The sequence below is a fragment of the Spea bombifrons genome, chromosome 2 (genome assembly GCF_027358695.1).
Source record: "Spea bombifrons isolate aSpeBom1 chromosome 2, aSpeBom1.2.pri, whole genome shotgun sequence".
NCBI classification, from domain to species: Eukaryota; Metazoa; Chordata; class Amphibia; order Anura; family Pelobatidae; genus Spea; species Spea bombifrons.
Genome location: NC_071088.1, coordinates 135,666,143 through 135,691,738, shown reverse-complemented (window position 1 = coordinate 135,691,738; position 25,596 = coordinate 135,666,143). Strand labels below are relative to the sequence as shown.

General features: G+C 38.0%; 1 protein-coding gene across 3 annotated transcripts in view; it reads right to left on the bottom strand.

Moving 5' to 3' along the window:
* Nucleotides 1-3,946: 3,946 nt before the first annotated feature.
* LOC128474309 (beta-arrestin-1) overlaps nucleotides 3,947-25,596 on the bottom strand; it is an 89,638-nt gene continuing 67,988 nt past the window's right edge. For 2 of the 3 annotated variants that reach the window (XM_053456616.1, XM_053456617.1), the window contains exons 5-16: nucleotides 24,924-25,120; nucleotides 24,368-24,427; nucleotides 22,602-22,669; nucleotides 19,857-19,992; nucleotides 18,643-18,727; nucleotides 18,059-18,131; nucleotides 17,711-17,851; nucleotides 17,055-17,138; nucleotides 13,747-13,770; nucleotides 6,538-6,608; nucleotides 5,406-5,457; nucleotides 3,947-4,645 (exon numbers count right to left, since the gene is read on the bottom strand). In XM_053456616.1, coding sequence (XP_053312591.1) covers nucleotides 4,534-4,645; nucleotides 5,406-5,457; nucleotides 6,538-6,608; nucleotides 13,747-13,770; nucleotides 17,055-17,138; nucleotides 17,711-17,851; nucleotides 18,059-18,131; nucleotides 18,643-18,727; nucleotides 19,857-19,992; nucleotides 22,602-22,669; nucleotides 24,368-24,427; nucleotides 24,924-25,120 — 1,103 coding nt within the window. In that variant the 3' untranslated portion in view covers nucleotides 3,947-4,533. The remainder of the gene's footprint in view (nucleotides 4,646-5,405; nucleotides 5,458-6,537; nucleotides 6,609-13,746; nucleotides 13,771-17,054; nucleotides 17,139-17,710; nucleotides 17,852-18,058; nucleotides 18,132-18,642; nucleotides 18,728-19,856; nucleotides 19,993-22,601; nucleotides 22,670-24,367; nucleotides 24,428-24,923; nucleotides 25,121-25,596) is intronic. The other variant, XM_053456618.1, reaches the window with a different exon arrangement.

Genomic DNA, 25,596 nt, shown 5'->3' with positions numbered 1-25,596 from the left:
ATGGAAACTGCGTACTTAACTTGGGATCTAAAATGTAGTTACCCAGCACTCGATTCCAAACAAAACATTCTTTTATCATTAGTGCCAAGAACAGCACACCTCAAAAAATTCATATTTACACACAAAAAAAAACACAAAAATTAGATTTGAGAATTTTAATAAACTATAATCCTTTGAATTATTTGACATATCGAAACAACATAGTTACAACAGTGAAAACCGAGAAGCTTTATTAATGAACCATACAAAGTAATCACTATACAAAGATTATTTCACAGGAATAATACTGAGGAGGAAATAAAACAGATATTTTTCTGCTATTTTATTCCTACGAGATTTTTATGAAATGTTATATTTTGGAGAATCTGTTCGATGTCGTAAATTAGAAATTACGGAAATTAAAAGCAAGAGTCGATGGTTAGTAAAATAAATCGGCTGCTGTGTACAAAGCATCTATACATTACTTAAAATCAATGTCTATCCCCTATATTGTAGTATAAATAATACTTCACAGCCTTCAGGTGAGAGCCCCTCTGTCATTTTTTGTGCTGTTTGATACAGAAAACCACTCGGCATGAGTGAATGAATGAGGCCGATACCGATATTAACCGTATGAAACATACTGCATTCTGTCCAAGGCAATAATGTATCAGCAGGTCTGGAAAGTAAACCCTTACAGACAAAACGTGTCCTTCTTGAACCTCCAGTACTAAAGTTATGGTGGGTAAAGGTAAAGGTAAAGGTAAAGGTAAAGGTAAAGGTAAAGGTAAAGCCGCAACTGCCCCCAGGCCACCCAAAATCTAATCTAAACAGCCACTGGGTGCTGAGCCACTTCACTTGACTTGCCCCCAGGCCTTAGGCTGCCAGCCCTCCCCTGGTAAAGGTGATGAAAAACCCTTCCACTTCAAATTAAGGGGGTAGTAGAAGCATTATTAAACACTCATCTACAGACACCAGACAAGCCAGAAGGCTTGTTTTTCCCCCCGAAATCTCATGGTGCTGCCACAAACACAAGGGATTCTGGGTAGTCGCATGCAAATAAGGTCAACAATGATCACCTTTTGCCAGCAAACCATTTAAACATTCCATAAAACGAGTCTCTGTTAGACAGTAACAATTACTAGAAATACACAAGATCCAGCCTTTGATGATTTTTCTTTAATATAAATATATATATATCTCATCTACTTATTTTTTTTTTTTTTGCAGTGGAAGAAGCCACAGTCGCGTGCAAAGAATCTCAAGACCCTAATTTGAGGAGCACAAGTTGGTCAACCAATGTGGTTTGTGTGGATGGCTGAGACGTTGCCCTTTAAGACCCCAAAAAGCTGTACAGTTGGGGGGTAATTGAGGATCGAGATGAAGAAACTGAAGCTAGTGGGTAAAAATAATCTTAATTTATTTTAATGAAGGCCATTTGTAAACTGTTTGAAAGATGGCCAAGTGTCTTCTTCAACTGGAAATATATACGTTGCATTTGTGCATAATGCACTTTTGGAAATCTACGCACCATGTGGCCAGACTGTGGCAAATATCTCTTCCGTTCTCCCATGATGGCTGCGCCAGAGTGCCCTGTGACGGGGCAGTTAACAGAGTTGTGTCATGGACATCCCCAGATTTCCTGCCCACCATAAATTATTCTTATGCCTCCTGTCTCTCCACATTAGGAACCAAATCCCTGATGCCCCCTCTTTTCTAGGAGCTCAGAATGTTTGCTGGGTATGAGGGTATCGCAGGGTTCTACAGCCCTAAAAGCCCCAATAATGTGTGGGAACGTTATCCTCAGCGTGGGTAACCTATATGGGGAGCCCCACTCAAAGGGCAGACTAGATGGACCAGTTGGTTCTTTTTTGCCATTATTATTATGTATCTTGAGGGCTAGCCCTGCCACGATGGCTAACCCAACTACTTAATACTCATACTCATACTCATATATACACCCCCTTCCAGTCTCCTATAAGAAGCAGGAGAGGGGATCCCTGGGACAGGCGCAATCCTAGGAAATTCACAGTATTTCTATAGACGTTTTAATGATCCGGTAAACCCTTAGTCTTATTCCTTACAACGGGATTTTCGAACTGATGTATTTTGTGTATTTTAAGTTAAAAAATAATAATAATAATAAAAATGGAGGAAAAATGGAGGAATAACAATCTTTTCACAAGAAATATTCACAAATCCTAAATATACATATTATACATTTGCTTGAAAAATGTACGCGTATCCTATAGCTGGATGATCGATATCTAGCGATAAAAACGTACGAATATGTTAATCAGTATTGTTAATTAGAGTATAAATTAAAAATGCCATTGGAGGGATAGTCTCCAGCCCACAGCTGTAATAGATTGTAAGCTCACAAGACCAGGCCCGCCTTCTGCTTCTGAATCAGTATGTGTTAACATGTGATCATGTGTATTGCCAGTTTTAATGTTACTGATAATTTTGTATTCTCCAATCTTTTTAACAATTCTACAGAATCTGCTATTAATAAAACGTAATGTATGAAAGGCAGCCGAGCTTCATCTCTGATTTGAACAAGTTTGGACTTGACAGGCACCATGAAAATCACCAAGTTACCTTAACCCGATGTACAGCACAGCCTGGAGGCAGAATCGTGCCCTAAGAAGTTACTGTTTTCTAGTTCTAGGAGACCGAGGTCCAAAATCAATGTGCCTTCTGTGATTTACAAGTTAATGTATCAATTTTACTGGGCAAGGCTTTGTCTTCCATTATATATAAGGAATGACAAAAATAGAGCCCTAAAGAAGGAGCGCAATGCAAGAAAACTCAAGGAGAGACATGTGTCGAGGCAGCTATACATACCCCAGCAGATCTTGGCCTTCAGGCAAATGGAGACCCTTATGTAGCTCTGATGACCACCTGACCACTAAATTCAATCATTCTGCATACAACGGGTGAAACCAAAACGCTGTCATTATATTAAACAAAATAACCGCAGTAACAATTGTGAGAACGGCTCACTTTACAGGAGAATGGCTACAAGTCTGACATGATACCGGTAAAATGTTGGTGTAAAAATACATTTTGTGTTAAAAATTAAAGAATGAATACACATATGCTGGCAAAAACCATATGTGCCAACTATCCTGATTCCCACGTTCCCGACGACCTGATTAAAGTCCTGCTGGCCAGGACTCTTAGCAAAAGTCCTGGCAGTTTGATGCCCTGGACAGATGAGGATTGTGGGTAGAAGATATCACCTGCCACCATATATGATATGATATGATATAGTACATACACTCCATTGTCAATGAACTACTTTATGTTATCAAATCATTCTGAAATAAAATTAAAATATCTTTGCCCGACATTCTATAATTCTAATGTAATGATTAGTAATATTAATAATAAATTGGCCCAATTAATCACATTTAGCGCCGTGCTTCTGTGTGCCGCTTATTCAACAGATATTTATATTTGTTACAGTGTTCAATTAAATATGTGTTAAAATAGTCGAATTGGCTAATGTGTATCGGAGCAGGTTCGTGGCCTGATATTTTAACCCCTTCAGTAGCCGAGAGGCAGATCAGGAAGTGGCACAGGGACGGCTGTTGTGGAAATGAGTGATGACCTGTTTCCTATGAGCAAACAGACTGAAGTCATGATGTCATAACCTGGTTCTTTTGGTCTGTACTGAAATGGATTGTGATGAACGAGGAGAAGAAATGTTTATCCCAATCAAATTCCAGGTACCCCCCACCAAACAACTAAAACACCAATCGGAGCAAACCGATGAGATGGGAAAAGATACTTTTTCTAGCACTAAACACGAGTCCAATATTTTTTCCTCCTCATGTATAAATACCGTACGTCTGAATATGTTTCATTTACGTTTGTAACTTTTCCGTCTCAAATTGTAGGTTTTGACCACGGTGCATTTAAGGTCACGAACAACGTAGCAGAATCCCGTCGGTAAAATGGCTTTGTTTGTTTTTTGTTAACAAACCACCTGCTAAATTTTTTTTTTTAAATAAAACCAAGTTTTTGTTGCCATAGCAGCAACTTTTTTTAGATCTATATCCAAGAGATTCGTCATAAACGCTCCTTGCTCGTTCTGCGTCGTGATCTCTCTAATAGACAAACTGGCCTCATCCTCATTTCCAGTTAGTTTACAAAACTCATTTCATTCTGATTTCATTAACCCTTCAATGGCTGTTGTTTTTTTTTTTAATACGGTGACTTACTGTTCTGTAACAAATACTTGTATTATACTACTGTAATTATACAAAATGCATAAAAGACTCTAGTACAAAAGTGCTATGAGAACTCCTTACGGAACTGGGTGATCTGACCACAACCGCACTCTCGGTTCTTAATATTTCGGTTAGGATTGTGTAGCTGGAACTCAGGATAGGTAGCGAGATGCTGAGTGACAATTATGGAACGGCAGTAAGATTATAACGACTGCCGGTGTCGGGGAGGGTTTTCCGTTAGGCTCCTTAAAGCAACATTAAAGGCGCCTAATCCACAAGATTTACACGGAGAGGAGGGGGAAAAGGAATCCCCGCTTTATCTGTCGTTGACCGGAGGAGAGTTTGTCCCTTCGTCCTCCTCTTCCTTGTCGTCCTTCATGCCCTTCAGCCTCTGACGGGCAAAGTCCTCGAAAACGATGTCATCGTCGCTGGTACAAAGAAAGAGAGTGTCATTGGCAGAAAGTGTATAAATTCCCAATAAACCAGACTAAGAATAAATTGTTTGGGAGACGTTTAACTTTAAATTAAAGGAGTATCAGGGGAAGTGGGGATCTGTGGCAAAATGTGGCAAAACTAGCATGCCTAATACTTTTCCTTCCCTTGATATCCTCTCCCACCTCCCTCTCTTGTCAAACACCCAGGCTCTTTCCATAAATACTTTTTTTGATTATAGAAATAACTATTCATGGAATTAATAATTGCCATGTGACACGAAGACAGCCAATGATAGATAGTTACCATAGAAACTAATCTAAATAATAGAAAAATAAATAAGACTTTTTTTAATAAATATTTTTTTTTTAAATAAATAAGATTAAACCTTTAGCTGGAAGAATAATATGACAGATCTGATAAGGTTCATTCTTAGTATGGGGGAGAGAGAGCAATTATTGGGTCGTCTCAGTGGAACAACATCTTTAATAATCAAAAGAAAATATTAGTCGTGCAGAATGACTTGCGTGATACGAGCGTGAAAAAAAGGAAATTATAAAGAATGCAATATTTAAAAACAAAAAAAGAATCTTACTTCGCCTTTTCTTTTTCTACGCGCATGCAAGGAAGCCATGCGAGAAATAAAAGAAGTGTTAGACGGCGCATGCATTGGAAGACAGTCATGCCGATTGCGGAATGGGTTAAAAAATGAGATGAAAAGCAGCGACAAGTTAACGTCGGACACGTTCTGCTTACTTTGTATCAAATTGTATGAGATTTGTATCTATAGGCGCTTCGTTTTCAAGAACTGAAAGGGAAGTAATTAACGTCAGAGATAGGAATACGGATTTAGATTAACAAGGGCTGCAATAAAACGTTATTATAATACCTGTAGATCGTTAAAGAATAATCACGTAAACATTCTCCTTTATGAGATGAATCCCCAAAACTCATGTATTATTTTTTTTACTATTATTACTATTATTATTATTATTATACATTTATATTATTATTCTCTAATACTAGACAAAACTAGAACCGACCGACTAAAACAAACGGATACATTAGGGAAAGAGGGTCCGGCTTGGAAGCTGATATTGAATCGGTATTTATTATACCGGATCTGTCTCTCGCGCTCACCATTATTGCCAATGTAATCCTTTAGCGTGTGGTCGTCTGCTGTAACCATGCTATAGCATGTCTTCTCCATCTGTCTATCTATTTAGGAGACCATAACCTAGAGGTTCAGAGGCTTACATAGAATGTCAGGATGTTTTCCCTCAACTGAGAGGTCGGTAGATAAGTGGAACAGCCTCCCAGCAGAAGTGGTAGAGGCTAATACAGGGAATTTAAACACGCATGGGATAGGCATACGGCTCCTGAATCTAAGACGAGACCAACGACCGGTTAAGGTTTTGAGTCTTTACAGCAGGAGAAACCGGCGACTAGACGGGGGCCGAATGGGTCCAATCTACCATCAAAGTCTATGTTTCTATCTATTTAATACTGAAAAGTAAGCATATGTCAAATACAGGGTGAGGTTCTGTATAGCGTGTATATGTGTGCAATGACCCCCCCCACCACCATTGACATTTTATGCTTGAAAAAAAAAACAACCAATAAAGGAGCCTTCATTGGGTGGTTGCGACCCAACTATCTGGCAACCCCTGAGCAACTCAGCCGGAGCAAAATGATCCTTATACCACTAAAATATATTTTCAATGGAAGCTCTGAAGATCATTCATTAACTGCAAGAGGGGTTTTATTAAAGGAATGGTTGGAGACCCCTGGTCTTTGTATATTACTCCGGAAAAAAACCATTACCAGAATATCCTGGTCTAAACAGTAGTGTGATCTAGAACATGTAGTCATCTAGAACGTTACGTACCTTCTCTGTGCAAAGGTTCCTCCTTCGGCTTTGGATGCATCAACGTAAAAGGAAGTTCTACAGCAACATCACTGTAATAAAGGGAAAAAAATCAGAAAAAAACCTCTTTTTTGTGTCTAGTTAAGAACTATGTTAGCTGTAATGATGCAAAATTGTGCAAATTAACCCGTTTTTAGTACTAATGTTGTTAGTTTACATAAAGATATTCTATTGCATACTTTCACCTTGTGAAGGGATTTAGTTACAATTAAAGATCATGGGAATTTACAGGTAATTGATAAAAAAAAACCTGTATGAATTTCATAGCATTTTCTTCACCCCCCCAAAAAAAACTGTAAAAAAAAAAAAAAAAAAAAAATACATTTCCACTTATGAAATTTTTGACTTTTGTAATTTATAAAAATCCTGGAAATGCTAAAATAAAATAAGATTCCTTAATAGATATTTGTAAGATACAAATAAATTATATAAAAAAAAAAATTAATCAGAAAGGTGTTTTTTTGTTAATTATTTGCTTTAGCCTTGTCATTATTACATATATTTTTATTCCATAAATCTAATATTTTTGTGTTTTTTGAAAGCTCAATAAAGTGATACATTTAAAAAATACTACTTATTCGGTTTTCCAATGATTACACAATTGATTTTTTTTTTCTGTTCAAAAAAGGTTGCAAAATGCATAATATGATAAGGATTAAAAAAAAAAAAAAATAATAAACTGTATAATAGAAAACAATAAATAATAAAAGTATGTGAGATGCTGAATTTATTGTTTCCAAAAAATATGTTTCCATTAAAATTAATATACCTAGCCTAACTTTGATGTTAAATAAATATTACATTAAATTATGATAAATGTTATTTTCGTGTTTTAGGAAAAAAAGTATTAATTTTTTACTTAAAGTGTAAAAAATACAGTATTGATGGGAATGGGATGTATTGGGTTTCATCCAGAGCTAACCAGAACACCCCCTACTACATTAACATGGCCAAACATAGTGCAACAACAAAACCCCAAAGGAGGCAGTGCCCTGCAGCTCTGGAACTGCAGCTTCTCACAAAGGTAAGTATTTTATTTCTTTCTCCTACGGGAATTTGAAGGTACTGAGTAACAGGCTGCGATTATCATTATGTTCATAGGATGTCGGACACATTAATCAGAATGCTGGAGGAGCAAACCCCCCCCTCCCAAAAAAAAATCTGAACCCAACCTGAGATCCTATGAAGTAAATGAATGATACGGATATGACGAATGATACGGATATGAAGGAGAATGAATACGCAGAATAAAATATAAAATGATGGATTAACCTCATAAGGACAATGGGTTGTCCTTAAACCCATTAAAAACAATGCACTGTGAGCCTGTACATGGACGGGCCTTGTCTTGAAGGGGTTAAACAAACATATATATATATATATATATATATATATATATATTTATTTTTTAGAAATTAGGACTATCGATGATGGAATAAACATTACGATTGTGTCCCACGTTTTCTATGTAGATACGTACAACTATATCTATGCAGTGCGTGCCAAGAGCTCCAGCATCAAGCAGAAGAAAGTTGACACTGTCCCAGAAACATCCTCCCCAAAAAAGTTCATTCTTCGTGTTTATAAGCACCGCCCTTCGTTCATGTTAAATATACTGAAGACCATGTCGCATGGACTCCATTGGAGACATTCTAAGAGACTTCTGTCTTATTTAACTCCTCCCCCAGGCGTCTCTGCTGAAAGCAGGAAGCATACCTTAATACGCTTCTCGGGCATGCTCAGTATAATTCTCATTCTAATCAATGGGAGGAGCCACAGCGAATCACATTCATGTTATCTGAACCTTGATGTTTAAGTAGCTTACATGTGATTGGCTGCCCCTACTTCCAGTGGAAGCTCGCCTCCTTTGACCTCAACGGGGATGCTATTGAGCATGTGCAGGAGAAGCTTCCTGCTTACACTTTCAGCTTTCAGTAGAAGCAGCTTGGGGTTGGTGAGTTAAATAAAACGGAAACATGTAAAAAAAGTTTTAAAAGCATTCAAGACCACAAAAAATGGACTCCAACATGCATTGGGACATAAAAAATACAATTTTGAGGATTATACTGTTTTAAAGCCACCAATAATACAGATTCCTAATGTCTTCACTCAACTGTTTTCATGGAATACTATGACATTTCCGGCTGTAACATTATTTGTAAACCGGGGTGTCTAACCATCAATTGGCCTTTTAACCTTAAATTTGGATCAGCGAACACAACGTGCCATTGGAACACAGGAGTGATGGGGGTGATAAAGGGCCATTGGAACACAGGAGTGATGGGGGTGATAAAGGGCCATTGGAACACAGGAGTGATGGGAGTGATAAAGGGCCATTGGAACACAGGAGTGATGGGAGTGATAAAGGGCCATTGGAACACAGGAGTGATGGGAGTGATAAAGGGCGTAAAGCACAGGAGCAGTGGCGTCTCCAGCTTTCATATTTAGGGGGGGCACATGGGGGGCCAGGGACCAAAGTAGGGGGGCCAATTATAAAACAGTACATATACACATATATATATATATATATATACATATATACACACACACACACACGTTAGACGTGCATTTTTAACTACATAATATGCACTTATCTCTTTGAAGTAAAGACCGTGATTGAAATATGATTTCAAAATAACAGCTAAAGTGAGTTATTTTTCATTCTCTAATATTAGCCCCTGCTGACAATATATATAAATATTAGACCCTGCTTCCGATATATATTAATATTAGCCCCTGCTGCGGATACATACTTATATTATACCCTGCTGCCGATATACATAAAAATTATACCCTGCTGCCAACATATATTAATATTAGCCCCTACTGCTGATATATATTATTAGTCCCTGCAGCCAATATATATAAATATTAGCCCCTGCAACCAATATTTATTGATAATAGGCCCTGCAGCCAATATGAATATAAATACTAGACCCTGCTGCCAATATATATATATATATATATATATATATATAAATATTAGCCCCTGCTTCCGATATATATTAATATTAGACCCTGCTGCCGGTATATATTATTAGTCCCGGCTTCCGATATATATTAATATTAGCCCTTGCAGCAAATATATATTAATATTAGACCCTGCTACCAAAACATATATAGATATTTACCCTGCTGCCAATATATTTTATAGTGAAAATATTGGACCCTACCCAAGCATTTTCTTGGGCCCCGCTCAACGCTCCCTAGCATGCATGGGCGTAGGAACCCCTAAAAATCTGGGGGGGATAGCATTTTTACTGGTAAGGTATACCTGACCATTTCACCAACAGGGACTTTTATGACATTGCATTATAAATACATGGAGATTAATATGTAGTTGGTCCCCCTTTGCAGCAATAACGGCTTCCACTCTTCTGGGAACGATTTCCACAAGATTTTGGAGAGTTTCTGTGGGGAATTTTTGCAACCATGCCTTTATGGACCTTGTTTTGTACACTGGGGCACAGTCATGATGTAATAGAAAAGGACCCTCCCCAAAACTGTTCCCACAAAGTTAGAAGCATAGTGTTGTCCAAAATGTCTTGGTTTATCACCTTCAGCTCATAAAACGTTCTACTGGATGAATGGGAGAAAATTCCCACAGAAACAGAAAAATCTTACAACCACAGATGGACCCCGCTGGATACGGACACAGAGACTACTGTGATGTATTGAAGGAACCATCTAAGACTCCTAACACGTCATGCACACAGGAACATATCCACACACTTAAACACTTGAATAACATACATACACATGCACACACTAACAAACACACACACACACACAATAATACACCCCAAAACAATCCCACCCTAATATACCTAGACACATGCCCACTATAACACACCTGGAAACAGACTAACAAACCCATAAAAACAGATGTGCACAATAACAAACCCACAAATATACACTATCACACCCAGACACGCATTCAAACACATCCTTCACTTACTCTGCCTACCCCTAGATTTAACACGTGGCGCTTTGTATTAGTGATGCCCTAGACCAAGTAGCACCCCGCAATATTCTCTTGTGTCCAAATGCTACATACAGTGACACACACACTCATTTTAACCAGAAATAGGCCTGGATTTAACCCTAGGTGCCCCTGAGTTAAACATGTGTTACAGGGAATCATTCTCTTCCCTTTAAGTACGACATGACTGCTCATACACACATATACACTATCCATACACACATATACACTATCCATACACACATATACACTATCCATACACACATATGCACTGCCCTTACGCATGCCTGCCCACAAAAACACATATATACGCTGCAATTGCCTGCACATACACACTTGCCAGTACTCACACATATGCACTACCCTTATACACGCCTGCCCAAACATACATAAACTGCTCACACACGCATGCCTCCCCATAAATATACACTGCCCTTGCACATACTTACACAGACATATACACTATAAGACAAATACACTCCTTATATACACACATATACACTGCCCATACAGACAGACACATATACACTGCCCATACACACGTATGCACATACAGTGCCCATATATGCGCGTGCCCATACATGCACATATACACACCTGCCCTATACACACACATATGCCTGCCCAAGTGCCCATACACATTCATAAACATTGCCCATATACATGCCTCACCATTTGTATATGCACACACACATATCTACCATCAGACCCCCCCCTCGTTTTGCACATCAGACCCCCCCCCTCGTTTTGCACATCAGACCCCCCCCCTCGTTTTGCACATCAGACCCCCCCCTCGTTTTGCACATCAGACCCCCCCCCTCGTTTTGGACATCAGACCCCCCCCCCTCGTTTTGGACATCAGACCCCCCCCCCTCGTTTTGGACATCAGACCCCCCCCCGTCGTTCTTCACATCTCTTACCTTTCTCTTCTTCCTTTCTGCTTTCTCTTCTTCCTTTCTGCTTTCTCTTCCTCCTTTCCTTCTGGTTTGCTGCTCACTCTGTTTATGCTGAGCGCCGGGGCTGGGATATAAACGTCATATCCCATCGCCCGGCGCTCAGTGACAGAGAGCACACGGATCTCCCCAACCAGTCCTGCACGCTGCAGCTGCTGATCGGGCAGCACCACTTACAGCCCTGGGGGGGATTTCTCTATTATCGGTCCCCCCCTTCGGTTTTACAGCAGCTCAATGTGCCGGCACACCGGGAAATGTCCCGGTTTCCCGGTGGTGAGCCGGGTCAATTGGGGGGGCACACTGGGGGGCACAGCATAATGTAAGGGGGGCCATGGCCCCCTCTGGCCCCCCCCTGCCGACGCCACTGCACAGGAGTGATGGGAGTGATAAAGGGCCATTGGAACACAGGAGTGATGGGAGTGATAAAGGGCCATTGGAACACAGGAGTGATGGGAGGGATAAAGGGCCATTGGAACACAGGAGTGATGGGAGTGATAAAGGGCCATTGGAACACAGGAGTGATGGGAGTGATAAAGGGCCATTGGAACACAGGAGTGATGGGGGTGATAAAGGGCCATTGGAACACAGGAGTGATGGGGGTGATAAAGGGCCATTGGAACACAGGAGTGATGGGAGTGATAAAGGGCCATTGGAACACAGGAGTAATGGGAGTGATAAAGGGCCATTGGGACACAGGAGTGATGGGAGTGATAAAGGGCCGTTGGAACACAGGAGTGATGGGAGTGATAAAGGCCTCTGTACGCCTACGAAGAGATTCCATTAAAAATCAACCGTTTCCAGCTACAATAGTCATTTACAACATTAACCCCGTCTGCGCTGGATTTCTGACCCATTTCATGTTATTTTAATGGACAAAATGTGCTTTTCTTCAAAAACAATGAGATTTCTAAGTGACCCCAAACTTTTCAATGGCAACGTGATTGCTAAATGAAAAACAATTAAAAAATTCAGTTTTGTCCTTAGCATATAGTTGGTTTAGTTATCAGCAGAGCTAACTGTTCTTATGTGTTACATAAATCAATCCAAGATCCGATCCAACGCTTCTGATAATCTACTACAACTGCTCAAAATGTAAGATTTTCATGATGCTCGGTGCTGTCATGAAGCCATAGCTCCGATGGCCTTCACTAACACACCACGTTCATGGACATCCCAAGTAGATCCCGGATACTTGATGGTCCTTAACAACTGTTTTGGACAAGCAGGGGGGTGCAGTAGGAAGTGCAAACTGCAGGCAGGAAGTGCATACAAGCAGATAAGTGCAGGCATGTTGGACAGCACAGCCAGGCGGGGGACTTATCAGAATTCCGGCAAGCGACAAAGTAGACATGGCTGAGAACTCAAGTGCGAGCATGAGATGTAATAATATCTGTGCTTTTTATCCCTACAACAATTACCTGAACCGAGATTTTACGTACTTTTGTTCTTACCCCCTGTAGTAACTAAGCAAGGCAGGCATCTGTGGCGTATGCAATCGGTGGTGTGCTTTAGGGGGTGAAATTCCTTTTATTTCATTAATTTATTTCATTTCTTTGTTCTCCGTATTCATAGAACCCTCACAAAACTGAATTCTGTATTCCTATTTTCCTACTGCATTAAAAATCCCCTGAATATATTCCCGACAATTATTATCAATTTATATTTATTTGTTATATGATAATATATAATCATATATATATATATCCTTATAAACCCATGATTTATTTTATTATGGTTTCTTTCAACTTTTGATATACCCTGTGAAATGTATCGGTAAACGGAATTCAGGGGCTTCATGTATTTGTTAAAATAAATTGCTAGTCTTAGTATAAATAAATAAATAAAAATATATTAAAATTCCCCAGGGCCAAGCATCATTTTAGAATTTATATAATTGAAATAAACTGAATTTGATTATCCTAGAAAAATCCCCACAAGACAAAAAAAGACCATTATCAAGACAAAAAACCATACAGGATTACATGTGAACAAGGTGTTAATGGATGGTTAGGAAATAAAATGATCACACAACGATCGTAAATGAATAAGCATAATTAAGTGGTAAATACGGTGAATTTTGGCACATGCTCTCAGGCCACTAGACATTTTTTTTGCATGGATATGACGCACAATGCAGAGAGTATGGCGTTCCATGGAGGTGGGATGTAGTTTAACAAGACAGATGCAGATTATATGTAATGCGTGACCGGAACAAGCAAACGGTTTCACCATTACCTTGACGCAAGGTCTCCCAGAAGGCTGGCAATGTTCAAAGCAGATTAGAGAATTAGACAACCTAAAGGCTTGTGCATTGAACACATCCCTCAAAGTCTTTACGTCACAGGTCCCGATGGGACACTTGCTTGAACTTTAAATTAAAGATGTGCAAATTGATCCTAAAAAAAACTAATCTACGGGGAAAAATGCAACGAATCGCTTGGGGACGTGGCTTCCCCAATTGGAAAATCTTTAAAAACTATGAATATTCTCTGATGGAATCTAGGGACGGGATCATGCGAGCTTGTGTGTTACCATAGTCATGGAGGACGTCCAGATCATAAAAAATGGAGATGTTTTGGAGCATACGTTCTCTGGGAGAACAGTTTGGGAGAAATTTGAAATATTTGATCACTCACGGTCCACCACATATAAAGCAAGTCACAATTTTCTTCTGGATAAAGGATATAATATTGATATAATATTGATCAAGCATGATCAACCTCATCTACTGCTCGGCCAATGTGCACATCTTTGAAAGTATTATACATTTTATCCATTATATTCAAATTATTGTAGAATTCTGAACGAGATTTCTCAAAAAACATCCTATAACGTATCCATTCAACTGATTGAAAAGATTGCCAGTACAATTGTATGGTATCTATAGCGCTCTAATAGATATCGTGCATGCATAGAATAGGTGCAATACCACTCAAGGCCTCTAGTGGGCAGCAACACCGTAAATAGGAGACTTGTATATCGTATATTAGGATACGTACGACTTTTCATTTTAACCAATTTTGTTAAATTTGTTAGTTCGTACAAATGTCTGAAAACAAAGAGGGAGCCCTAACCGCAAACGCAAAGATATTTTTACCAAAATGTGATGCGATTCATGCTAAAAATTACATTTGTTAAATTATATAGATTATTATGGTTTATGGATTGTGGTGGTAGCCTCGATTTATTTTAATAATTGAATATGTCCCAGTATGAATTTTTATTTTTTTATTTTTATGTGGTTATTTAATAGAGTGTTTGTAGACTTCTAAGATTCCTGCCAGAGCAGTGACAAGGTTCAATTGAACTTACCACATCAAGGTTGCTTAATTGTACAGTTTGCTACAAATGTAACTATTTTAAGAGTTGTTACCAATAATGAAAATGTACTTGTCTGGTCTGAAAGAAATCTTTCAATCGTTATGTTTAGCTCTATCACAAACCTTTAATTGTTTCACCAGTCTTTAAATCGGGCAACAGATGTGTCTTCTCTGTGGCTTTAACCCCTTAAGTACTGAAACATCCAACACTGGTGGACAATAATTCTTCTCGTTCATGCTTCACATGTATACATTTATATACTGTATATATATATAATATAAAAATGGAAAACGTGCAGAAGAAACAGGAAAAACATATATTTATATATATATATATATATATATATATATATATATATATAAATATAAAATTCAAATAGAATTTATTCTTACTTTTTATATATTTTTTTTAACTATTTTTGTCCATTTGCCAAGTAATTTCAGTTAATTTTGGCGTGTATGGGGCATGTGAAGACGCACATGACTTTTTGCAAGCTGTCATTGATTTCACATTGGATGTTATTGTTTGTTCATTCTGAACACGTGGTTGCAGTTTGCGTTGAGATCCAACCATCTGGTTGCTTTCTTATTTTTATTCGCGGACGTCTGTGGAGCTTTTGCTTAATGGGTTTTAAGGATTATAGGATTGCTTTGAAAATAAATGTTTCTTCTACATTAATGTGAACTATATACGGTGAATATACACAAGGAGGGGCATCTAAGGCATAAACACCTTTGGGATGAACTGGAACGGAGATTGCGAGCCGGCGCCTCGTCCATCATCAGTGGCTGACCTCACAAATACTCTACGGGATGAATGGGCAAAAATTCCTACAGAACCTCCCCAAATTTTGTGGAAAACCTTCCCAGAAGAGTGGAAGCCATCATAGCTGCAAAGGGGGGACCAAATCCATATTAATGTCTATGTATTTAGAATGTGATGTCATCAAAGTCCCTCTTGGTATAATGGTCAGGTGTCCCAATACTTTTGTCCATGTAGTGTGTGTATGTTAATTGCATTGTTTTGTACAATCGGTGAATGTTGGCCTTTTTCACACCAATGTTGTTGTTCGGAGGTCAGCTTCTAATATGTTTTTTGAAATTTTCGATACATTTCCAGATTTAGTTGTCTGTATTTTTATTTTTTTCTATTACATTGTGCACATATATATATATGTGGTATGTGGAGTGGTATATTGATCTGGCATAATTATAAATATTACACTTACTGTTTGCAATTATTCTTGACTTGATTCTTGATTTTCTAATACAGCTCCCATATGGTTCAACTATTTTGTTTATAAGCGAGTTTGCACTTTGTTTAGACCTTGAGAATTCCCAAAAGCAGATCTTCTTTAATTATAATTACTAATTACAATAGACCTTTTATTGTATCTGTTCTATAGCTGGTATTTTATAGTTCTTTCTATTGTTTAGTTGGCGTAGAAGTGTTGAACTAACAATTCAATTATTTTATAATAATACTTTTTGAGACCCATTACTTTTTAAAATAGGCTTAATTAATATAAAAAAACACAGTAATATCTATGGTTTTACATATCAGGACATAATAGCAATCATCTGTCCCTTAGTAGGTCTAATTAGGTAAATACAACCCCAGATGAACAACAACACATGACACATTACACCATGGCATGATTTATTCAACAAAAATAAAGCCAAAATGGAGAAGCCATGTGTGTAAGTACACCCTTACTGCTTCAATATGAATTAGGATGCTAAGTAGCAGACAGGTGCTGCTAATCAAATGCCCTTGAGAGCAAATTACATTTTTGTTGGATACATCATCCTATGTTTTCAAATATGGAAGCCCCTCAACAATCTAATATAACGATGAATGGTCGCAGAGCTACGATAAATATTATTGGTCAAGAGAGCACGGACTTTAAAGGATGGAGTATTTAGTCGAGCTACATAAATAAATATACAGAATTATTATTATTGAAAATTAAAAAAAAGCTTGACATATTAAGAGTTTGGATTAACACAATTACAGTTGCAGAATTTCTCCTTCCGATCTCTTTAGGTTACCTGTTTGTTTTATTATTTGCATGAATTCATAATTTATTCTTAATATTTAACTTTTCAATTGTAAACATTGGTTCTAAAAAGAATATCTTTTACAACAGAATTGAAAGCCTTTTTACAAAGCAATACACAACACCCTTCAACTAAACCAAGAGGACAAAATGTTTGACTTACCCTCCTCGAGAAACAACCAGCTTTACTTTGACTTTATAGGACACAATAATTCCTAGGATCTCCTTGTTGGCACCGTCTCTTAACCTACAAATCAGAGAATTTACACATTTTTTTCACGTTTAGTTAACATTTTCTCCTACTTTCTCTTACTACCAGAGACTACAAAAGATGAGAAATGCTTAGATGACTCAAAAACTCCTAAAGTGCATCTGTTCTTGTTTGGGGACCAAAGAGGCGTGTGTGTGAGTACCATGGCACCCTTAACTAAGTGGGGCTTACTAAAATATTCTATTACGCTGATGTTTTTATGGGTAATTATAATACTCAGGAACTTCCCGACTGAAGTTCTCTCTCTTCTGCTCCTTAAAAGAGACAGAAATAGGATGTGGCGGTCCTAAGTCAAAGGAGTTAGTCACACATGGGATGGTGATAGCCATACCTGCAGGGGGGCTAGCCTCAGTTAACCCTCTAGGGGCTTGGAAATTAGCAGAACAATAAGAAAGTGGGGAAAAACTGGACCAAAACATGAGATGTTTATATGATTCCCCCAGACCTGGAAATGTCAAACACTACACCAGAGCACCCTTTAACCAGCAAAGGTTAAAGAGGATTAATAAGCCTATAACAAACACGAGGGAGATAGGGATCACTCTCACAGTGTGCTGGACGCCAGGTTTGTGTCCTCGTGCTTTAGCTTCCCGTCCAACGCCAGGCCGCGCTTCTCACGGTTATTGGCGAGAAACGGAGTCAGCGTGTAGACCTTACAAAACGTGGAGCTCGGAGCAACAACATCATTGCTAGAATAAAACAAAAGGAAACGCAATGTAAAGAAGCTGTTTTCAATATTATTATTGTTATTCTCCATTAAAAAAATACATACGTTTCCGGTTTTAGGGGTCTTTTTTTTTTTAACTGCAAATACTTTTAATGGGGTAAAATTTACTTTTAAAAATTTGGCCTGTTAACGAGGAATATATCTGTATTTGGGTATGGAAGGTACTTACTCTGCTTCTTCTATCGCAACGGGACACTTGTACTGGGCGGTGTTGAAGAGGCAAATATCTGCATACTGGCGCACTGCGCGAAAAATATAATAAAATAAAATATAAAAAATAGTGATTGGATTATTACTATTATTATGGGTCAAAAAAAGAAAACGCAATGATAAAATTTTCACGACGGCTCTGGTGAAGCTGGCAAAACGCGTGGCAGGTTTCCTGTAATTTGTGGGTTTAAAGCGGGAGTTTAATATATGGTGTCTCCCACCCAAATAAGAAATTATTTTTTGTTGTTGCTAACCCTGGATAAGCGAGATCCCGATCACGTTTTTATTTTTATTTTATTATTATTATTTTTTGTTATCAACTTTCATTAAATTGTAATATTTTTGGCTTCTAACAAAGTAGCCGTTTTCATTTTTAGCCGTCTTTGATTTCATTTGGACGTTTGACGTCGAATAATTATCTTCTTGTCTGTTCTGACATTGAACAGGCTGACTGTTCCATAATTGTAGTCTTGTGCGCTCGACATTTCTCAAGCCAACGAACCCCACTCTCGCAAATTATGAAATTTCCAGAACGAAACGTACCTGAAATTTTTATCTTTTTCACAGTCTTGTTTGTGTTGTTTGTAACGTGGACATTGACGTTAATAGGTTCTCCATGATAGTAAATCTGTAACAAAAAAAACAAAGGCACAAGAGACAGTATTACGCATTACATACCCGTGGCTAATGTTACTGAATAAAAGTTAACCTTTTATTGGAACTACATAGAAAAAAGATGTCACATGAGCTTTGGGGACCTCAGTGGTCTCTTCTTCGGTTTCCAGCACTAGGCACAACATTACATTGTGGATGATGATATTGAGTGTGAGTATTATAAAGTTTTTTTGCCTTATTGCCAGATATAAAACATAATAATAATAATAATAATAATAATACTAAATAAAATTCATATTACATTCTAATATATATATATATATATAATTATTATTATTTATTGTTTTATATACCACCATCAAATTCCGTAGCACTTATATATAGACACACACATATATATATATTAAGGTGATATTGACATATTTAACAGCTACTTTAGCGTAGTGAAACCTATATATATATAGGTTATATATATATAATTTACATATTTATTACTATTGACACGTAACATGTATGCGAAACAGTTGCATATAACCACAATGATAATGCGTAAGGCTTTAAATGGATATGTTAGGGTTGTACTTGTCTTGTTTTAGCTCCTATTAAGGTGATATTGACATATTTTAACGGCTCGTTTAGCGTAATTTAACCTAATTGTCCAATTACTTTGATCTGGATTGGCTGCCCGGAGGTTTGCTTTGATCTGCTCAGGGAAGCGGGAGTTGTGATGAGTTTCAGACGTGCGCGCGGTTGAGCAGTTAGCGCACATTACGTGACTCTGTGACCTAATAATATCTGACTAGTTTGCTACAATTTAACAAACGCAATCTTTTTTCAGCAAGAATGCACAAACTAGACGGGCCATTGAATCAAGGCTAATGTCCTTTATTTACACAATTAAATATAAAAACCTCTTTTCTTGCTGTTTTTATACACATTATCGGGGCTTTTAGGGCTGTAGAACCCTGCGATACCCTCATACCCAGCAAACATTCCGAGCTCCTAGAACAGAGGGGCATCGGGGAGGAGAGAAAGAGATGTAATTGGGGTACCAAATAGGGACTGGGCGGCCTACAGAGGGACACTTGGGAGGTTAAAAAACATGCGCATTAACTTCTGGTAACGAATAACGTAAGAAATACCTCTTTATCCAGAGACGCTTCCAGATGTAACGGTTTATCAGACATAAGGAACTGTCTCGTTGTCTCAGCCATCGGCTGCGGACCTGGCCTCTCTGGTGCATACTGAACCTTTCTGATCACTAAACGCACTGAATTCCTGGTGGAAAAAAAAGCAAAACAGAAAGAAATTATAATTTTATAATTTTATATATCATTATAATTTTAATAAATATAATAAATATATAATTACCGGTATAATTGTAATAAATATAATACGTAAATAATTATAATAATTATAATTTTAAATAAATATAATAGAAATATAATTATCATTTTAATAAATTTAATAGAAATATAATTATCATTTTAATAAATTTAATAAAAATATAATTATCATTTTAATAAATTTAATAGAAATATAATTATCATTTTAAATCAACATAAAAAAAAACAGTAAAAAAGTTCATCTATAACCCAAGAAACTCTTGTATTTATCAATAGAGCATTAAACACCTTAAAACATTGTTTCAAAAAAAGTTTCAACACTTCACTATTATGCAATTCTTAGCAAATTAAATTTCCAAGCATGCGTCTGGTTTTCTTCATCCGGATTCTTCGGTAACTAGGATCTTTTTTCTTGTTTAAATGAAAGGAAAAACACACTATTCAGAAAGAAATAAAAAACTGGTAAAGAAAATGGGAAGGCTCAGTGAAAGCAGCTTTGAAAGGTTCAGTCCATTATTAAACAATACCAAAGTATAAAAATTATATACGACAAAAGGAATTTCATAAAACCTTTAAGCGAAAAAAAAATTATCGGTGACAGTAACTGCAGTATTCTATCACTGAACTATTTTACTAAATGTCCAAATTAAAACAGAAAAAAAAAGGATTATGGAAAATGACTAGAATATTATAATTATTATTATTAATTGTATTATCTTTTATTTATATAGTGGCAACAATTTACGTGGCGTTTATGTACAAGATGACGGGATTTTATTAAAATATAATTTAGGGACTTTTTTTTTAGAGCTTTTAAGTCATAGGCAAATGACCAGAAGGTATTGGTGTTTTCGTTTTTGGCTCATCAGTTTTTCGGACATTGAATTTCGTTTGCTGCCCTTTCGTTTCGGACATTTTTTTTTCCATTTGAGAAAACACTCTCATTATCTATTTCTCACACTTTTTCTCTCAATATCTAAAATCCTTCTCCGTCGACCGCTTCTGTGTCCCCGTCTCCTTTTCCGCAGCTCCGCTCTTTGACTTACATTTCTTGCTCTTCGTTTCTTCTGTCTTCTGTCTTCTTCCTTGGTTCCGCTTGGGGCCTTTCCTCGTTTTCAGACATTCGTATGAATTAACTATTGGTGAATTTCGTTAAAATTACTACGAATCAGAATGCAAGACTCTAATATTGTCTATATGGAATGAAACAAAGGTGTATCCATAATAAAAGGAATGCCATCACCAGCAGCATCTTTACTTTCTATGCTGCCATCTTTACTAATGGGTGTCGGGATATGATGTCATATCCCGCCAATCTACTTTTAAGAGAAAATCGGCGCAGTCCTCCATAGTGTTAATAGGCTGATTGAATTTATCTGGGGGCTAGCCTAGAACCCACCCCTGGTCATCACTTGTTTTATCTCATATATAAATACAATAATAATAATAATAATAATCAATGATTAATTGATTAATATATTATTATATATTTAATTAATATAATTAATATTAATACAAAAAATAATAATAAAATAAATAAAATAAAAATAGTAAAAAAAAAATAAAGTTTAAAAAGTGGTCCCATCGCCATGGCAACAAATGGAATGGTCCAATCCTGCAGCTGTGAATTGTTGGCTCTGTACTTATCCCCGTCGCAGTAAATGCCCTTTACATAGACTTTGGATCATTGTAGCTCGTCTCCACGAGGCGGTGAGCTACGTCTGCAGACGCCGTAGCTTTATGATTATAAATAATTAGTGATGTCAATTTTTTTCGCCAGCCTTGCAAATGATTTTCCTGCAAGCAGAGTACCGTGTCAGCAACCCTCCACGACGTCTGAGAAGATGGAAAGTTTGAGTCGCGCAAGCGAGACCTGATATCAATCAGTATGGCATTTAGCGAAGGAAGACGCCGTACACATCACGAGATAATGTAACGTTCAGCATTCATCAGCGAGGTCGATGAGCCCTTCCTATCGGACCTCAGAATATATACCCTGTATTTCAATTTACAAACAGGCAGCTCGGAGGTAATACAATCACGAAGGTGAAACGGACAACAGCATGAATCAATTTCCTTAGATCGTTTTTTTAAGACATTTATATCTTACGGTTACGGATATCTTTCTGTAAATGTTTACCCCCTTGCTGTTCGACTGGGAGGAAAAAGAGAGAAAGAAAAAGGAGAAAACTGAGATCGCACAAGTCAGTGAATATAGAAGGACATTGGTGGTCTGGCAAGGCTGGCAGGGGTTAATACCCCCTGGGGTAATCCGATTTGATTATTTGGGGTTTCTTACCTGTAATTCCACATAAAGCCACTAGTATGATAAGTAAAATAGGCAGAAGGCACAATTAGACGTAAAAAAAAAACTGTCAGTTTTTTCATTCCGGTTCTTCTTTTCTTTTTTTGTACCAATCCACTAACCAAAAATTTGCTAGGAATATTTTTTTTTGGGGGAAAAAAAAAAGAACATTCACTGCAGATATTATTCAGCGTTCCGGCTCAGTGAAAACATTTTAAACACATTATTCCGCATACCGTTTGTGGATCTTCTCTTCCAGGTTTTCTGCACAAAACGCTTTCACTTCGTAGTCCACGCCACAGGCCTGGCAAAAAATAAATAAATTAAAAGACAACATTCCCATTAACACTTTATGTTTAGGGTTCATGCATCGCGTTAAAGGTGACGGAGACCTTTTTGTGATCTTGATGCAGCTATAAAACGTTAAACTCCAGATCCTAAATTGATAATCACCAACTCTAGGATATCATAAATAAACAAACAAGAAACGGCTGATCATCTGGTAGCAGTTAAATTCTATAAAGGATGTTCGAGAGGTGGATCACCTCTAGAGGAGCACTCACACTAAGTTACACACAGACACTCACACTAGCAGACACTAACACAAACACCCAGACACGCACCCTAACACACCCAGACACTCACCCTAACACACCCAGGGGGAGCTGTCCTACTAATACTGTGGGGTCACCCATTGCAATGCGGCCCCGCTGAATTCTGCCCCTTTCTTGAAATTAGGGAAATAAAGAGGTAAGTCCTGGACTCTGGGGTTACCTCTTTATCCCTACGCCCCTAGCATACCGCTGTCTTTTTTTGGGGGGGGCACCTGCCCCATTGGATCCGCACATGGGATGTTCAGGCTATCCCATGAAAACTGAAAAAGGCAAATAGCGTGAAACATTCAAAATTGCTACAAATAACTTTAAGAGATCAATCACAGAAGGTATCGCGGCTGAACCCCCGAGCAACGTTTCATTTGTAAGAAGATCAAGCGCTGACTCCTCTCAAAACCCAATCCAGGTCCTCCTGCTCTCTCAAACCTTTACGTAACTATCCCAGCTTCCCCGACTCTGCTTGGCTCCCTCTCGCCTCCCACAACAGGCACCTACGCGTATAGATGGTAAAAACCTTCTAAAGGCAAACGATTAAAGAAAAATGAGTAAAAGACGCTGAAAACTCGTGGTCACTCCCTTAAAGTCTTATATTCCAGAAATAGTCCAGAAATACAGCCGAGAAAAAAAAAAAAGGAAATTTATGGTACAAAGCGTAAACTTGACAGTCTACAAGCTGTGACATGTTACTAAATCCTTTGGCTGGGAAAATCTAGCGATATCTTTCTGCTAAAAAGTAATGAGTGTTTAATTGGTGTGGTAGATAATCTATTTAAAGGAAGAGTCTAGTCCCAGTTTTTGTCCATTTTAACCCCTTAAGGACAATGGGCGGTCCGTAAACCCATTAAAAGCAATGCATTTTGAGCCCGTACATGTACGGCCTTTGTCATTAAGGGGTTAAATAGACTCTAGAGCAGGGGCGTCCAGCTGCAGCAGCTGGAGGGCCGCAGGTTGGACACCCCTGCGCTAAAGCATTTTAATTAGTTATTGAGGTTAGAGTTAACTACTTATATTCTACTCAAACAATGGGAGCTCATGTATGATGACAAAACATCCGTGTTCCGGTGCATGCGATTGTGCCACTGCTGCCACTGATTGAGTAGAATGGGAGCGCTACTGAGCATGTGCAAACTGTGTACTGATGAACACTTCCTGCTTTCACTAGAGGCATCCAGGGGAGGAGTTAAATCAGACAGAAGTCTCATTTTCAAATTCCAATAACTAAAGAATGCATGCACCGATTTGCATGCAGTAAAATGCATTGGAATCCATGCAACGTGGACCTTTACGGAAGTTAGTTTGTCAGCAAAGCCTTATGAGGTCGGTTATATCAGCCAAGCTGCCAAATTGGGGACCAGTGTGAACTATCTTTACAACAACAAAAATCCCACCTTTCCTGTGTCCTCTGGTCCAGGCTGAAGAGTCACTGAGCAAGGTAGGTTTGGAGGGATCTGAAAAACAAAATTATCTGTAATTATAAAAGGTTGAATGTCATGTAAGCTTATTAATTAAAAATCAAATAGTAATCAATATATATCATAGAGGTTTTTTTTTTTTTGTTTTGTTAATAGGTGGATCTGTTTTGGAGATTTTCAAGGATAAAATGAGGGAAAACTACAAATTGCTTTCATTTTCCTATCCTGGACTTTCTTCGCTTCACTTCACCAGGAGACCAGGACAATCAGCCTCCACCAAAAGGGAGCAGCAACCTAACAAAAGAGGCAGAACAATCACGCAGTTGATGGAATCAGTTTAAGATGACCACATAGGATACTATGGCTTTCTGATACATATATATTTCCTATTTCATCCGCAAACATCATCTCATGGGTATATTTATTAGTAATATTTTGGAAAGGTGAAAAATTCACGTTAAGGCAACCTTGTTTGGCAACAGAAGATCCCTGATAATGCTTAAAGTACAAAATTCTGAGTATTCTCTTGTACCTCGAAGGTGAACGGGTAGGCATGTTCACCAAGTTTTTTGATCAGACGCTCCTGCAGTCTTGTTAGAGGCTTCTGTTCTTCTGGGATGGGTGGGAAAGCCTGAATGTTGGCTACAAAAAGATCTTTTCGGAACGTCAGGCCAAGAACATCCAGGTCCTCACGGCCGTAGCGAAAAGCACAGGTCAACGTCACAAACACTATAGAAACGCAACAGAATGGTAGGTTACTGGTTATATGGAGGACAAGATGGATCTGAGAAGATCCTGGCTTACAAGATGTTGACATATTGTTAGATATGATTTATTTAGTTGTCTCTCTTATACAGAGGAAGCTTTGTGGCTAGCTAGAGCTAGAGGTCTTCTTGCCCCTATAAAAAAGCATGGGGTAAAACCAGTATGGCATATGGCATGATGCCCCGGGGATAATGTTCTTTATATAGGGACGTATACGTTTCCACCTGGGACAGCAATATCTCCGTTCTCCATGATGCAGGAATCGGAGACGGAGAAATTGATTTAGCTGTTCAACCGCAGCAGTAGGAGAAGTTGGAAGAAAGTAATTGCACGTAAAATAACATGGTAATTTATTTAGGAATGATAAAATGATACAATAAAAGAAAATCTCATTACGCTCACTCTTATTCCTTCCCATATCTGTTGGCCTGTATAGCGGC